Source organism: Rhododendron vialii, chromosome 2a, assembly GCF_030253575.1.
Source record: "Rhododendron vialii isolate Sample 1 chromosome 2a, ASM3025357v1".
NCBI classification, from domain to species: domain Eukaryota; kingdom Viridiplantae; phylum Streptophyta; class Magnoliopsida; order Ericales; family Ericaceae; genus Rhododendron; species Rhododendron vialii.
The window spans coordinates 30,271,699-30,288,909 of NC_080558.1; the positions used below are offsets into that span (position 1 = coordinate 30,271,699).

The 17,211-nt window shown below is 43.5% G+C and overlaps 2 protein-coding genes across 2 annotated transcripts; both read right to left on the reverse strand.

The window, feature by feature from the left end:
- Window positions 1–1,235: 1,235 nt before the first annotated feature.
- LOC131317408 (uncharacterized) lies at window positions 1,236–8,025 on the reverse strand. The gene is made up of 6 exons (XM_058346964.1): window positions 7,548–8,025; window positions 3,175–3,546; window positions 2,389–2,962; window positions 2,166–2,301; window positions 1,626–2,066; window positions 1,236–1,436 (listed from the first exon to the last, which is right to left on the reverse strand). The coding sequence occupies exons 1-6, from the start codon at window positions 8,023–8,025 to the stop codon at window positions 1,236–1,238; spliced, it is 2,202 nt and encodes a 733-aa protein (XP_058202947.1).
- A 156-nt stretch (window positions 8,026–8,181) lies between these two features.
- On the reverse strand, window positions 8,182–8,649 carry LOC131317409 (uncharacterized). Its single transcript, XM_058346965.1, has one exon. The coding sequence runs from the start codon at window positions 8,647–8,649 to the stop codon at window positions 8,182–8,184; it is 468 nt and encodes a 155-aa protein (XP_058202948.1).
- Window positions 8,650–17,211: the final 8,562 nt, after the last annotated feature.

Here is a 17,211-nt window from a genome sequence, read left to right on the forward strand (position 1 = left end):
GGAATTGGTTTACCTATGGTGGGATAATTGCCGAACTTTGACCAAAGTAGAGAGGTGAAATAGACTCGATGGGATGCTGCGCTTGGGATTGAGCCATTAAATGTTTAAGACTTGGGTTAATCACCTGAAGTTCGATAGGAGCCCCCTACCTGTTGTTGGGGCTCGGCCAATGGTGCCTGCCCCTAGCCAAGCTATAAGGGTCTTTGAAATGTTGAATGTTTGTGGGTGGTTTGCTCACTAAATTATGAGTATAACCGGGCGTTGGCCAACCTTATAGTCTTGCCAAGCCGAACCAGAGCCTAAATTCCAGCCGTATTGTGTGACTTTAGGCTCGAACGACCATATGTCTAGTTTCTGCTTCTTTGGGCAGCAATAGTGGCCGAAGCAGGGGCATTAAAGCCGTTTGTGAGTGTGACCAAAGTCAATGTTTGTGGTTGGCAGAATTAGCCGAGGGTAGAGTATGAGAATAAAATAAAACAAGCGAAGAGCGTAGAAGACATTAATTGCCGATCAAGATTCTTTTTAGATTTGAGAAACGTGAAGTACAAGTTCGATTTAAAGAGTCGGGCCGAGGCTAGTTTTAAACATTGAAACACAGTGGCCGAAGCCACTACTTTCTTAACAACAAAACGGGTTAAAGAAATAAATAGGATAGGCATTGGCCAAACATGTGGCGCACTGTTGGTAGCTGATTACATGTATGTCTTCTTTAGATTCTGTGCATTCCAGGGGTTGGTAAGTATTTTCCCATTCATATCTTCCAGCACATAAGCGCCTTCACCAGCAACCTTGACGACACGAAAAGGTCCCTCCGAGTTGGGTTTAAATTTCATTTTCTTGCTGGCTTGCACCACTTTTCGACAAACCAAATCATCTGGCTTGAAGGTCTTGGTTCGAACACTTTGGTTGTACCCTTTGGCCATTTGCTGTTGGTATTCAATGAGCTTTAATCAAGTGTCGTCATGCTTTTCTTCTGCCAAAATCAACACCTGTTCTACAGCTTCATCGTTGGTCTTTGGGTCAAAGTTCTCTGTTCTCAAAGTGGGGAACCTGGATTCTAGTGGTATTACGGCCTCCATTCCAAATGCCATTGAAAAGGGTGTCTGGCCAGTGAAACGCCTTGGTGTGGAATGGTAAGCCCATAGAACTTGCGGTAACTCCTCAGCCCATTTTCCTCTTTTGGAGTTTAGTCGACGCTTGATCCCAGCTCAGACTGTCTTGTTCGTAGCCTCGGCCTAGCCATTCCCTTGGGGGTATGCTGGAGTGGAGTTGAAGAAGCGAATCCCAAATTTGGCGCAGAGGCTGGTTAGGTCTTTGTCGACCAATTGGCTTCCGTTGTCTGAGACGATGGCATAAGGGACGCCGAATCTGGTGACGATGTTTCTCCAGATGAATCTTCTGACATCGGCTTCAGTGATTGTTGCAAGAGGTTCAACCTATACCCATTTTGAGAAGTAATTTGTTGCCCTGATCAGAAACTTGAAGCCTCCAGGGGCTGTTGGCAGCTTTCCCACAATATCGAGCCCCCATTGTGCAAAGGGCCAGGGACTTGTGATGGGGGAAATATTCTGGGCTAGTTGTTTTGGGATACGGGAAAAAAGTTGGCACGGTCGGCACTTGCGGACGACTTCTTTGCAGTCTTTCTTCATGTTCTTCCAAAAATAACCTTGGCTTATTGCACGTTGGCAGAGCAAACGACCGTCGGAGTGGCAGCCACAGCTACCTGAGTGAAGCTCGGTAAGAATCGTGGGAGCTTGGGTTGGGTGGACGACGAAGAGATAAGGGCCCGAGATAGATTTCTTGTAGAGTTGGCCACTTTTCAATAGCCAGTAGTAAGCGGCCTTGTTTCTGATGCGATAAGCTTCCTTCTTGTCTGTTGGAAAAGTATCATGTTTGAGGAATGCCACAATCTTGTCCATCCGGCTTGGACCGAGTTCAACATTGAGTACTTCCGGAGTGGTGTCGAAGCTTGGGTGGTCAATGCTGCCAAAGTTGATAGTCCTGAATTCGAAGGCTAAGGCAAGGCCAACGAGTGCGTCTGTGTGCGCATTGTGTTCGCGATTGATCTGTTTGATTTTGAAATTCTGGAAGTACGCGATGAGCTCGGCTGCTGTTGCCTAGTATTTTGACATTCGCGGGTCCCGAGCCTCGTAGTCCCCAAGTACTTGGTTAACTATGAGTTGGGAGTCACAATAAACAACGAGATCGGAGACTTTCATCGCAATTGCGGAGTGTAAGCCAGCAAGGAGGGCTTCATATTCAACTTCATTATTGGTTGCGGGGAAGTCAATGCTTAGAGAACTTTCATGAAGTGTGCCACATTGGGAAACTAAGACAACCCATGCTCCGGCTCCGTTGCTGTTGGAAGCCCCGTTGACATGTAGTCACCAGATGTCGCCTTGAAAAAGTAGCCAAGGCATTGGTGCTTTAGTTGATTCGGTGACAGGTTGAGGAGTGGTAGTGTTGAGAATTTCTATGTCCTCCGGTGTTAATTCTGCGATGAAGTCAGCGAGAATTTGACCCTTGATCACCATTCGTGGCTCAAAACGGATGTCGAAGTTTGCTAATTCAACTGCCCATTTGAAGACCCTATTGGAGAGATCAGCCTTCCCGAAGAGGCTTTTTAGAGAGTGCTCTGTTAAGATAGTTATGGTGTGGGATTGGAAGTAAGGAAGGAATTTCCTGGCTGCCGAGACGAGAGTGAGTGCCAATTTCTCAAGTGGTAGATATCGTGTTTGCGCTGGGAGGAGTGTTTTGCTTGTGAAGTAGATGGGCAAGTCGTCTGTGCCAAATCGCCGTACTAATGCTGAACTGACTGCGTGGGTGGAGACGGCAAAGTACAGATACAAGGTCTTGTACTCCTTTGGTTTCACCAGTAGAAGGGCCGAGCTTAAGTATTCTTTAAGTTCGGTCAAGGCGGAGTCACAATTCGGAGTCCATTCAAAACTGCGTCGACTCTTGCCTTTCAAGGCATGGAAGAATGCGTGGCATTTGTCTGAGGATTTGCTGATAAACCGGTTCAGAGCCTTGCCATCCTAGCTAGCCTTTGTACTTCCTTGATTGTTCTCGATGGGCGCAAATCTTTTACAGCCTTGATCTGGTTGGGGTTGGCCTCAATACCACGTCATGTGACCAAGTGTCCAAGGAATTTCCCTACGCTCACACCGAACGCACACTTTTCAGGGTTTAGGCGGCGGAGCTTGTGTAGTTTAAGGATTTCAAAGACTTTTGCCAAATCTTGGAGGTGGTTGGATTCCTTCTGGCTCTTGACAACAAGGTCGTCGATGTAAGCTTCCACAGTGTGGCCAATTTGTGCCTGCAGCATCTTGAATATGGATCGGTTGAATGTTGCACCCGAGTTCTTGAGCCCAAAGGGCATGGCGCGATAGCAAAAGATGCCATATGGTGTGATAAAAGCAATTTTTTCCATGTCATTCGGGTCCATGGCTATTTGGTGGTAGCCACGATAGGCGTCTAGGAAGCTTAACCCAGCATGGCTTGCTGTTGCATCCACAAGTTGATCATCTTGGGGAGTGGGAACCAATCCTTTGGACAAGCGTCGTTGAGATTGGTATAATCAACGCAAAGTCGCCATTTGACGTTTTTCTTCTTAACGACCACTGTGTTTGTAACAACCCTGAATTTTGGTCAATAAAAATTTCGTCCAATATTTGAATTTTATTTGAATTACTTATTTTTCTCTTGAGTGGCTATATGATTTCTTGTTTTCGTCGTAGTTAGATTTTTGGTCATTGGTTAAACTCTCGACTAGAAACCCTACTTGGCCAATTTAGTTAGTTTCTAACCAAATACTTGGAGGAACTGAGCAACCAACTCACCTAGTTGCTAGATGAACCTTTTGGACCTTTTGAACCTTTACCTTTACCCATTGGTCCATAATGGTTAGGGTAGTTCTTGTCCATTGGACAACAAGCTTTTCATTATTATAATTGACTAAAAGTACATGTAGTCTTTCAAAATCTTATTTAAATATAAAAGTACTTGTACTTCTATTATCCTTTGGTTATTAACCGCAAGGAAAATTATTATCCATTGGGTAATAGCCCTAATCTTCCAACAAAGTACAAAGTTTGTTTAAAATAATCAAGTATGGATTTCCCATATACTTTTATGCATTAAACTATTGGGGTATATCTAAACCCTAAGATTCTTTTGTACTATATTATTATCTAATGGGGAGAATCCTAGCCTTTTTATTTAATTGAAGTACTTGGTACCACACCTATATTTAATATAGGGCTTTTGTCACATGCTTTAAAGGACAACTTTGATTATTCCTTTTAACTATTGTCCATTGGACAGTAAAAGTTAGGGGATTTTTTACCCAATGGGTAAAAAGGTTAGTCTTCCATCTAGTACAAGGATTGAATAATCTAGTCTTTTTCCTAATTGCCATGTGATAAAGTACATGTTATTTTATTATTAAAGTACTTGTAGCCTTTAAGGCCTAAGATTCTCCTAGTACTCTTTTATTATTTTATATTGCGATTCTGTACCCAATTGGATTAATTTATTGGGGAGTTGATCTTCCTAGAGTACATTAGTACACTAGTTTATTTATTTAATGGGACATGTGCCTAAATTGGATTTCTTTATTGGTTTTTGGATTTGGAAAGAATCTTGTACTTTGTACCTTTCTTATTCTTTCTTGCATATATATATATATATATATATATATATATTTATTTATTTATTTATATTTGTATAAGTGTACTAGAGAGAGAGAGAGAGATGCCGAGAGAGAGAGAGGAGAGAGGCCGAGAGAGAGATAGAGGGAGAGGAGAGAGATGGGCCGAGAGAGAGAGATAGGAGAGAGAGAGAGAGAGAGAGAGAGAGAGAGAGAGAGAGAGAGAGATTTTGTTGTACTACCTTAATCTTTCTCATCTTTTCAAATCCTTGGTGAATCTTCTTCCTAGCCAAAACTAACTCTCCATTGTACTTCTATGATTTGTTTGAAACCAAATCTTGTACCATTGTCTCCTTCTTCCCAAATAAATCTTCCAAAGATCAAATCCAAGGACTAACGTAGTCATGCAAGCTACCTAAATAAGCCTAAGTCTATTTTGCCTAATGACAACCTATGATGGGCCATTATGACACAATCCTAGCCTTTATTAGCCTAAGATTTTGACTACAAGCTAGACCTAGGTTATAATTACCTAGATTCACCTAGAAAGGCTAAAGATCTTATAGCCTTACACCTAAGATTTGGCCTAAGATTGGAGAGAAGGCTATGACTTGATTGAAAGGTTGGATTTATCAACTTAATGGAGCAAATCCATGGGAGATGTAGAGAGAGAGAGGGCCGGCCTTGTGAGAGGAGAGGGAGCCAAGATTTTTGCCTATAAATAGCACCCCATGTTTCTCATTCAACTCACCTTCACCTAGCAACTTCTCTCTCTAGAAAAATCTTGTTCTTTCTTTGTTCTTCTTTTGTTCTTGTTCTTGAGTTCTTCTTGTGTTATTCAAGAAACTCATCCTAGGCCGCCACTAAACCGCCACTCGACCACCCTTCGATCCATAAAGTAGAGTAGTGTTAGTCAAGAAGAAGTTTCGAGAGAAACCATTCTCTTTCGAAGCTCCCAAAGGCATACCGTAGGAAGTTACTCCATCCGATAACCGACGTATTTTCCGTAGCTGCCCTACCGCCAAGAAGTAAGGTAGAACCCCTTGTCCACTAACTCAACGTATAAGTAGGACTTCCTTATCGTCTACCCCAAGTATAAAGTAAGGAAATCCTTACTTACTTCCTATTTACTTACTCAAGTATAAACGTTGTTATTTTGAACCCCTAAGAAAGAATGGTAGATTCTCAATTATATGAAGTGTATCTTTACCTATTTACTTTAAGTATTCTTATTTTGATCTTTAAGAGGGTTATGAGTATGCGTATATGAGTTGCTTGTATTACTTGTGGTATGTGATAAAGCATAAGTGATTTCACTCCAAAGACGTCCGTACATGTGGCGTTGTGCTTTGAATAAGCATAAGTGATACACTCCAAAGGCGTCCGTATATGTGGCATTATGCTATAAGTAGTGATTGAGCGTGATAAGTAATATAGAATTAGATGATCTTGTTAGAATGTTTCATGCTTACTTTTGTCCTACCGCGGAGTCTTTGCATGAAACGAGACACGAATCGAGCAAGTAGAAACATGACACCTAGGGTGTGATTAATGAAAGGAAATGTTTTCCGAGGAAGGAAATATTTTGAAACTACATAATGACCGATTTTGGGTGGCATTATGTGAGTTGTGTGCGTGTGTAAAAGAAACATTTGAAAAGGTTGAAATGTTTTGAAAACCGCAATGTGGCCGGACGTGGTAGCCCATTGTGTGGTGTGTGTTGAAAAACCCAATGAGAACTCGGAGCGGCGGAACCGAGGTTTTTTAGATTTCGAAAACCCCAATTGGGAACCCGGAGCGGCGGAACCATTGTGGGATTACTAGGGAACCCAGAGCAGCGGAACCGAGGGTTTTGAATTGTGTGTGTTCCCATGGGAACCCGGAGCGGCGGAACCATGGTGAGGTATGGCTTGGTTATCCGCGGTACGGAGCCAATGCAATTGTGTGCCAATGGGAACCCGGCGCGGCGGAACCATTGTGAGGATACTCGGGAGACCGGCGCGGCGGAACCGAGGTTGGGTGTGTAGCTTGGTTATCCGCGGTACGGAGCCAATGCAAATGTTTTTGTGTGTCAATGGGAACCCGGCGCGGCGGAACCATTGTGAGGATACTCGAGAGACCGGCGCGGCGGAACCGAGGTTGGGTGTGTAGCTTGGTTATCCGCGGTACGGAGCCAATGCAAATGTGTGCCAATGGGAACCTGGCGCGGCGGAACCATTGTGAGGATACTCGGGAGACCGGCGCGGCGGAACCGAGGTTGGATGTGTAGCTTGGTTATCCGCGGTACGGAGCCAATGCAATTGTGTGTGTTAAACAAATGATTTTTGGAAATATTGATTTGTAAATGAAAATATTGACACGGTCTACGACGAGTCGCGTAGGAGATACACAGAAAATCTTGGACACCAACGATAGTTGATTAACGAATGTGGATGTGTCATTGATTAGCTGCGTATATATGTACCATGTGGAAATCGATGTGTTATTATAACCTGTGGTTTATAAGTTATGGGTTAGCGGGTATGGGATTATTCTGCTGAGCTGTTGTAGCTCACGGTGTTACCTTTTGGTGACCCTGACATATTATATGGGTGGCGACGCCGGTATAATGTGTCAGATTTTGTAGATGATCAGGGTAAGCAGATCACCGTGGAGGCTTTTGGAGCTGAGGAGCTGGCAAGAATGGAGGAGCAGGTGGAGCTGTAGTTAGGAACCCTAGAACCCCCTCCATCTGTGTAAATATTGAACTCTTGTGGGAGTTTTATTGTAATAATGAGCCAGACTCCATTTGATTTATCAATAAAATGTCTTTTTAACGTACCCAAAATTCGGGGCGTTACAGTGTTGGACAGCCATGTTAGGTATTGTACTTCTTGGATGGCATTGGTTTCCAGCAAACGTTTGACTTCTTCCATGACGGCGTCGGCGTGTTCAGCTGCGGAACGCCGTGACTTCTGGATGACAGGCTTGGTGTCTTTTTTGATGTTGAGAGAGTGACTAATAAAATTGGGGTCGACCCCTGGCATCTCGTTGGGGATCCAAGCAAAAACTTCCATGTTTTTCTTGAGGTATTGGAACATTTCTTCATGTTTGGCACCACTGATGGAGGAGCTGAGTAAGAAGAAATGGGATTCATCCTCGTTGATGGGCATCTGGACGAGGTCCTCTTGTGCTTTGTCCTCAGCATTTTCACCGATGTTAATAATTGTCATGTCTGGGATTTTGACCCATTGAACTTGCTTGGCTTTGGTGGAATTGTGGACAGCTAAAACGTAACACTTTTTGGAGGCGACTTGATCACCGCGTAGATCTTCTTGCCTTCCATTTGTGCCAATGAATCGGACGACCTGATGATAAGTGGAAGCAATGGCCTGCATGCCGTGGAGCCAAGTTCGGCTGAGAATTGCGTTGTATGGGCTCGGCACATTGACGACAATGAATTCAATGCTCAATGTTTTTGAGTCGACAATGACTGGTAGGAAGATTCGTCCGAGTGGCCAAATAGGTGCTCCGTTGAATCTGATGAGAGGTACTTAGGCGGGTTGCAATGTCGATTCTGGTAGATCAATTTTTTTGAACAAGTCATAGTACATGACCACTGCTGAGCTTCCCTGATCGATGAGGACGCGCTTGACGTCGTGGACTCCAATTTGGACAGTTACAATGAGGGCGTCAGAGTGTGGGGTTTGCACATGCTCGAGGTCGCGCTCGGTGAAGGTTATTGTCCACTTAGGCAATTCTTCTAGACATGGACGTTTGGATCCAGGTCCTACAGCGAGTACCTGCTTAGAAGTGGATGCACGATCGAGATCAGCATGCAGGCTTGTTTCAGATTCCTTTGTCATTGGGCCGTGGATAACGTGTATCGTCGGCCGTGGCTCATTTGGGTTAGGATTTTCGGCAGGTTGACGGGTGGGTGTTTTGGTTTGATCAATGTACTGGTCGAGGTGGCCTTGGGCCGCCAATTGCTCCAACAGTGCCTTGTACGGGGCGCATGCCATTGTATAGTGACCGAGCTCGTTATGGTACGAGCACTTTTTCCTAGGGTTCTGATCTTTTTGGCCAGTGTCTGTGCCGAGTTTTCCTATTGGCCATTCGAATCATGGTTGCCTCATTATCTCTTTTAGGAAAGACCAGATGGGCTCTTTAAAGTACGTTGTTTCAGCCACGTAGTCGTGAACCTTTGGCGGACGTTTCTTTCCTTCCTTGATGTTGTTGACGTGTTTCTTGTGCTGGGACTGATGGGTTATATTTGGTGCTGGCAACTGGGACATGGCCGTTGGGAGTAGGGTAGTTGGGTTCGGTATTCCCTGAGCCGCTCGGTCCCCGTAAAATTCTTCAAGAGCGCAGAATTGCTCTACGATGCGCATCAACTCGTCCATGCCGTGGGGTGGGCAAATAAGGAGTTCGTCCAAGATCTTGCTGCCAGTTTCCAAACCATTTTTAAAGGTTCGTGCAGCCCAGTACTCATCAATTCCAGAGATCTCATTGAAGAGTTACCAAAAGCGCTCGGCATACTGTCTGAGTGTTTCAAAAGGGAGCTTCCTTATCTGAGATAGTGACTCAGGCTCTTTGGCAGTCCTGTTGCTTGTGATAAAAGGAGTGTTGAAGGTGCGTTCAAGGTCGACGAGGTTCCGTATGGATCCAGCAGGCAACTTGTTGAACCACTGGAGTCCAAGGGAGCCGAGGCTAGACGGGAACGCTTTGCATTTGATTTCGTCCTTTGTGGTGCACAACTCAATGGTTTGGTGGAAGTGTATTAGGTGGGTGTAAGCTTCGCACGTGGTTGGGTCGAACTTTGTGAATTTCAGCAGATGGAAGTTGGGCTCGGCTGTTGTGTTGATTATGTGGGACGTGAAGGGGGAGACGCCAAGGTCCTTCAGCTGTCGTTCAAAGCTTGGGCGCGGCAGTTTGCCGAGCCCATCGGACCGAGACCGTTTTGAGTCCCTTTCTTTGGACTCCTTTTCTGAGGGTTTCTCTTAGTCTCGTCGCCGAAGTTTGTTTCTCAAATTTGTAATCGTTCGGTGGGGACCTTCGACGGACTTTTCTCGTTCACGACAATTTTTGGGGTCGTCGTTCAGCCCTTCAATGCGTATGCCTTTTCCGCTCCACCGAGCCTGACTTCTATTGCCTAAGTTCTCTGGTGGGATCTCCCCGAGACGTTCAGAGACTTGGCGCCTGGTCTCCTCGAAATCTCGGCTACGGTGGGAAACTGTTGTGCGAGAGAACTCCGCGCGACCAATCGAGTATGTGTTTGTGAATGACTCAGTATCTCTTGTGTTGGTTCGATCGTGGTGGCTTTTTGAGTGATGTGTTCCAGATGTTGTAGGCCGCTTGTAAAGGATTATCTCCCTTGCATCGCCTATGTCTGGAGTGAAACTAAGGCGATCTTTGACGGAGCCACGATGGCCTGTTTCATGAGGACGCTCCAGTGGTGGTGGGAGGGGTGGTGGAGGTGGTGTTTGTCTTTATCGCCTGCCACCTCCAGCAGTTCTGGATGTGGCAGGAGCGATGTCTTGCTGCATTTGTTGTTTCATTTGGGCCACTTCTGCCCTCAGAGCCGCCAGTTCGTTGTCTATCCCATCATCGCTACGCTGTAGCAAGCGGATGTAGGCCGTCGTTATGTCGTCCGCTGCTGGGGAGAGTCCGGAGCTAGGGCGAGTGAGAAGGACATGTGCCTCTTTGAGAACAGTGGAAGAATCATGTTTCCACTGGCGTCTTTTGCCCCTGAGATAGTGTAACGCCCCGAATTTTGGGTACGTTAAAAGGACATTTTATTGATAACATCAAATGGAGTCTGGCTCTTAATACAACAAATACTCTCACAAGAGTTCAATATTTACACAAATGAAGGGGGTTCTAAGATTCCTAACTACAGCTCCTCCTTCTTCTCCATCCTAGCCAGCTCCTCAGCTCCAAAAGTCTCCAAGGTGTACTGTTCATCTTGATCATCTACAAGATCTAACACATTATACCAGCGTCACCACCGATATAATATGTCAGGGTCACCAAAAGGTAACACCGTGAGCTACAAAGCTCAGCAGAGTAATCCCATACCCGCTAACCCATAACTTATAAACAAAGCTATAATACAACATCAATTTCCACATGATAAGTATATACACAGTTAATCAATGACACATCCATATTCGTTAATCAACTATCATTGGTGTCCAAGATTTTCGGGTTTCTCCTACGCGACTCATCGTAGACCGTGTCAACATTTTCACATACCAATTCATCTTTCAAAAATCATTTGTTTAACTCACACAATTTTGCATTGGCTCCGTACCGCGGATAACCAAGCTACACCCCCAACCTTTCTAAAATCATTTGCATTGGCTCCGTACCGCGGATAACCAAGCTACACACCCAACCTTGGTTCCGCCGCGCCGGGTTCCCAAGTATCCTCACAACGGTTCCGCCGCGCCGGGTTCCCATTGGCACACAAAAATATTTGCATTGGCTCCGTACCGCAAATAACCAAGCTACACACCCAACCTTGGTTCCGCCGCGCCGGGTTCCCAAGTATCCTCACAATGGTTCCGCCGCGCCGGGTTCCCATTGGCACACAAAAATATTTGCATTGGCTCCGTACCGCGGATAACCAAGCTACACACCCAACCTTGGTTCCGCCGCGCCGGGTTCCCATTGGCACACACACAACCTCACAATGGTTCCGTTTTTCCCGGATCCCATTGAAACACACAAAAAACACACACCACACAATGGGCTACCACGTGCGGCCACATTGCGGTTTTCAAAACATTTCACCTTTTTCAAACATTTCTTTTACACACGCACACAACTCTCATAATGCCACCCAAAACCGGTCATTATGTTGTTTCAAAAATATTTCCTTCCTCGAAAAACATTTCCTTAAATTAACCACACCCTAGGTGTCATGTTTCTACTTTCTCGATTCTCGTGTCTTGTTTACATGCAAAGACTTCGCGATAAGCATGAAACATACTATCAAGATCATCCAATTCTATATTACTTATCATGTTAAATCATCACTTATAGCATAACGCCACATGTACGGACGCCCTTGGAGTGTATCACTTATGCTTTATTCAAAGCACAACGCCACATGTACGGACGTCTTTGGAGTGAAATCACTTATGCTTTATCACACCACAAGTAATACAAGCAATTCATATATGCATACTCATAACTATCTTCAATATCAAAAATACAAATACTTCGAGATAAGTACGTAAATAAAGATAACCTACTTTATACTTGAGTAAGTAAATAAATAGGGAGTAAGTAAGGATTTCCTTACTTTCTAACATACGGTTCTATACGTAAAGTTAGGGGCAAGGGGTTCTACCTTACTTCTTGGCGGTAGTCGGCTACGGAAGGTTAGTCGGCTACGGAAAGTACGTCGGTGGTCGGGCGGAGTAACTTCCTACGGAATGCTCCCGGTAGCTTCGAAAGAGAAAGGTTTCTCTCAAAACTTCTACTTGACTATTGCTACTACTACTTTTGGATCGAGGGGGTGGTCGAGTGGCGGTTTAGTGGCGGCTTAGGTTGAGTTTCTTGAAGAACTCAAGAACACTCAAGAACAAAGTAAGAACAAAAGAAAGAACAAAGAAAGAACACAATTTTTCTAGAGAGAGAAGTTGCTAGGTGAAGGTGTGAGTTCAAATGGCATGGGAATGGCTCTATTTATAGGCAAAACCTTGGGCTCTCCCTCCCTCTTATGGCCGCCACCCCCCCCCCCCCCCCCTCTCTCACCATACTTCAAATTTTGACACATGTCAAGCACTTATGGAAGGTCAAAGTCTAATTGCTAGGCTTGCATGGCTAGGTTAAGCTAAATGGTAAGCTTGCATGGCTAAGATTTGTCCTTGGATGGGATTATGGGAGATTTGTTGAAAGATTTGGAGACAATGGTACAAGATTTTGTTCTAAACAAAGCATGGAGGTACAAATGGGGAGTTAAGTTTGGTTAGGGGAAAGATTCTCCCATGGACTTGAAAGGATGAGGAAGATATGGAAAGTCAAGCAAAGTACAACAAAATCTCTCCCTCTCTCTCTCCTATCTCTCTCTCTCGGCTCTCTCTCTCCTCTCCCTCTCTCTCGGCCTCTCTCTCTCTCTCTCTCTCTCTCTCTCTCTCTCTCTCCTAGTACACTACACACACACACACACACACACACACACACACATATATATATATATAAATGAAAGAAAGAATAAGAAAGGTACAAAGTACAAGATTTACAAAATCAAGTAAGAATCTTAATTAAACACATGTTTCTAATAAATAAATAAACTAGTGTACTAATGTACTCTAGGAAGATCAACTCCCCAATAAATTAATCCAATTGGATACAAAACCCCAATATAAAATAGTAAAGAGTACTTAGGAGAATTTTAGGCTTAAAAGGCTATTAAGGCTACTAAGTACTTTATAATAAAATAATGTGTACTTTCATCACATGGGGTTTAAGAAAATATTATTTTAATGAACCCATGGACTTGTTGAAAGAATAACTCTATTACCCAATGGACAATAAATCCCCTAACTTTTATTGTCCAATGGACAAAGGTTAAAAAGAAACTTTTATGTTAAAATAATCAAGGTTGTCCTTTTAAAGCATGTGACAAAAGCCCTATATTAAATATAGGTGTGGTACCAAATACCCCAATTAAATAAAAAGATTAGGATTCTCCCCATTAGTTTATAAAAGAGTACAAATACAAGAAAATCTAGGGTTTAGATATATCCCAAAAGTTTAATGCATAAAAGTACATGGGAATCCAAATCTTGATTATTAAAATGCAACCTTGTACTTGGAAAGATTTGGGCTATTACCCAATGGATAATAATTCCCCTAACGGTTTATCGTCCAATGGATAATAAGGTACGAGTACTTTAAATCATAATTTAAGTCTTTTTAAAAGACTACATGTCCTTTTGAAATTTACCCATGTGTTTATATATATGTACTTAGCCAAATATAATAAAGGAAAAGCTTTTGTCCAATGGGTAAAGATTACCCTAACAATCATTGTCCAATGGACAATAGTTACTAGGGTACTTTTTATAGTAAAATAATCAAAAAGTACTTTAAAGAAATTTATAAAAGCCTATAATGGTACTTTGTTCAAATCTTTCATTAAACCCTTTTAATATAAAGAATTGGGTTTCTATTATCCAATGGATAATAGTTCCCCTAACCTTTATTGTCCAAAGGACAAAGAATAAAACCAAATTAATAAAAGAAAATAAATAAGTAATTACTAGGGTTGAAAAGGTTGACTAGTCAAATCAACTTTATTGGAAGGTTCCCTAGTCACATCGGTACTTTATTTGTTCAAAAGACTCTATTATCCAAGGGTCACTAACTCCCCTAACGGTTATTACCCAATGGGTAATAATTTCCCTTGCGGTTAATAACCATTGGACAAAAGAGTACAAGTACCATTTATTTTAAAATAAGATTTTGAAAGACTACATGTACTTTTATAATAAAAAGTTTATTATCCAATGGACAAAAATTACCCTTGTGGTTATTAACCAATGGATAATGGAGGGGTGGGAGAATCCCCAATAAACAAAGAATAAATGTACTTTGCACACGTGTTTATAAACCCATTAAAATACTATATCCTTGTACTTATCAAAATATTTTAAAGGAAAGCCTATTGTCCAATGGATAAAAATTACCCTAACCATTATGGACCAATGGGTAAAAGCAAAAGGTTCATTTAGTAACTAGGTAAGTCGGTTGCTCGGTTCCTCCAAGTAGTCGGTTGGAATCTAATTCGATTGGCCAAGTAGGGTTTCTAGTCAAGAGTTTAACCAATGACCAAAAAATCTAACTACGACGGAAATTAATAAGCAATCATATAGCCACACAAGAGAAAAATAAGTAATTCAAATAAAATTCAAATATTTAATGAAATTTTTATTGACCAAAATTCAGGGTCTTTACAATCTATCCCCCTTAAAACAATTTTGTCCCCGAAATTGGCACGCGACTACAGATTAGGCTAGGTCGCTAGACCGGTCTTGGAATCATCGGCTATCCCCCTTAAAATTAGAAGTAGGTCACCATCAATCGAATTAAGCCTCTTCACTTGCTTAACGAGATGGGGTTGAGGTTGATTCTGCCGTCGAACAGCTTGCCTCGTCGTACGCCTTTGATAAGGTCTCCACCGTAGATATCAACGCCAAATGCAGAACTTCTACCAAATCATCTTGCGGACTCGTATCCCACAAGCGTTCCTAGTACATCCTTGTTGAACCCTCATGCTTCTCGATATTAAACCTATTTCCAAAAATAGGAAACAATGGGTCCATAATTGTAAGGCATGAGTATTCCATCCTCATTCCGGGAGCAATCCTTGCGATACTCTATGAACTCGGATATTATGAACGAAGGCAGTGAAAGAACTTATGCAGTCACGAAAAGTAGACCTTCCTAACTTCTCACAGTCGAAGCGTGCCTTCTTTCTTCTTCTCGAACGATGTCGGTGCTTCCCATGGTGACGTACTCGGCTCGATAGGCCCTTAGTCCAATAGCTTTTGCAATTGGGTCTTGATCTCCCTTAGTTCCGCAGGGTCATTTGATACAACGCCATAGAGAGTGGTGCAATTCCTGGTTAAACTTCTATAGAGAAGTCTATTTCTCCTTAAGGCGATAAGCCAGGAAGTTCTTCAGGGAAAACATCGGCATACTCGCACACGATGTGTGGAAATCCCACTTCCATTCTATTGGCTTCTTCCAATTGGAGACTAGCGAGCCATCCAAATGGTTGGTTCTTCCATCTTGATCTCCTCGTCGCCGAACTCGCTGTCCGTCTATCCCCCTTAAAAGGAATCGAGTCCCTTTTAGGGTATAAGCTGTCACCATCCTTTGATGGCAGTCTATGACTGCTCGACGTGCAGATCGCCAGTCCATCCCCAGGATTACGTCGATATCCGCCATGTCGATTACTCTGAGGTTGCAGGTCAAATGTAGGTTGGTTATTACTAGTTCGCACCCTTTACGCACTAGACTAATAGCTATACTCCCTTCAACTAGTACGTGGCCAAGGCCACACGATCTCCGTCCTGGTTAACTCCGAAGGTGCTGAGGATCATCTTGACCTCATTCAGCCACGTCTCGTCTACGACAGGGTTGGTGTCTCCGTGAAAAGTTAGGGGTCGGCGTTTGCAGAATTCGTTCATCGCTCGGGTTCGGGTCATGGATCCATCGTCGTGGTTTTGGTTTTGGCGGTTGGCGTTCAAGGCAGCTATGAACGCTCGCATGACTCGGGTTAGGTCGGGGTTTGCGTTAGAAGGTTCTCCATGCTCGTATTCTAATCCGCGGTGCATATTCACCATCTACGAGGGGAAAATCGAAAAACAATTTTTCTTTTTGCAAATGGTCTAACTTTCAAAAGTCAAAAGTAGCTTAACACATAGTATGCAACGGTACTCTTTAAAAATAAAGCCGATTTTTCATAGATAAAAACATCATACAACATAAGCATAGGATTACAAACATAAACATAGAGTTCTACTATAAAACAAATAGATTAGAACAAGATTTCCTACTACAAGCCGAGTCGGTCCTACATAGGTCCTACGGTTGGGCGAGCCTTATTCCATACTGCTCGTGCAATATTCTAGGGTAGTTCGATTCCGAAGACTTCCTTCAGCCACATCTTGTAGCTCCTTTCAGCTGCGGTCTCTTCCCTAAGAAGACGCTCACGTTCTAGTGCAAGCAGTTCTTCCATAGTCGGGATGTTTGGCTCCTCCATTGGTTCTTGGTAGTACTGAGAGAGGTTTAGTATCACAGCTTTTAGCTCTGGGTCAAACATGAGATCATCATAGGGTTGCTCAAAGTTTTGCACAAGCGGTGCGGGGACTAGGGTAGGCGGGGAGTTCTCGGAAATTGCAACTGGTGGAGGCATCTCCCAAGTGATTGGGACCTCATAGAGCTCCATGTCATCCTCTGATGGGGGTGTTGGTCGAAAGTACTCAGGTGCTAGTAATGAGCGATAATTGGCTAAAACACGCGGGGCGAAAGGTGGGCGTCCTCTTTGTGGTCTGTTCGACATCTATAACAATAAGGAAGGTTATATTTCTAGACTTATCGGGGCAAGGGGTAGTTTTCACGCCATAAGGAGTAAGATGCAAGTCTACACATAAACAGTGATCATGTACTAAAGAAAACGTAAGTCTCTTATTACCAAATAAAATGAGTACAACGTAGATGGCTTACTAGCCTAATCTTACTGTCTCTAGTTACAACAAAAGGTCCAACTACTACCACATCCTATGTCCCGAAGGATTACAATGATTACTAGTTTTATTCTAGGCACGCCTAAGCAGTCTCTTTGGCTTCACAGATCCTTTGGGGTCTCGTCCTCTTGGAGATCCTCTTCCTCCGTACGGTTTTCCTCTTCGGTCACCTCATTGGCGTCTTCATCACCATTGACTTCTTCCTCCTCAACCTCAAAGCTCTCCATTGGGGGTAAAACACCAAAATACTCATGGAAGGCAAACATGATAGGAAACATCACAGGGAACCAAGGGTCCTTCTCCACGGGAATAGGGGTA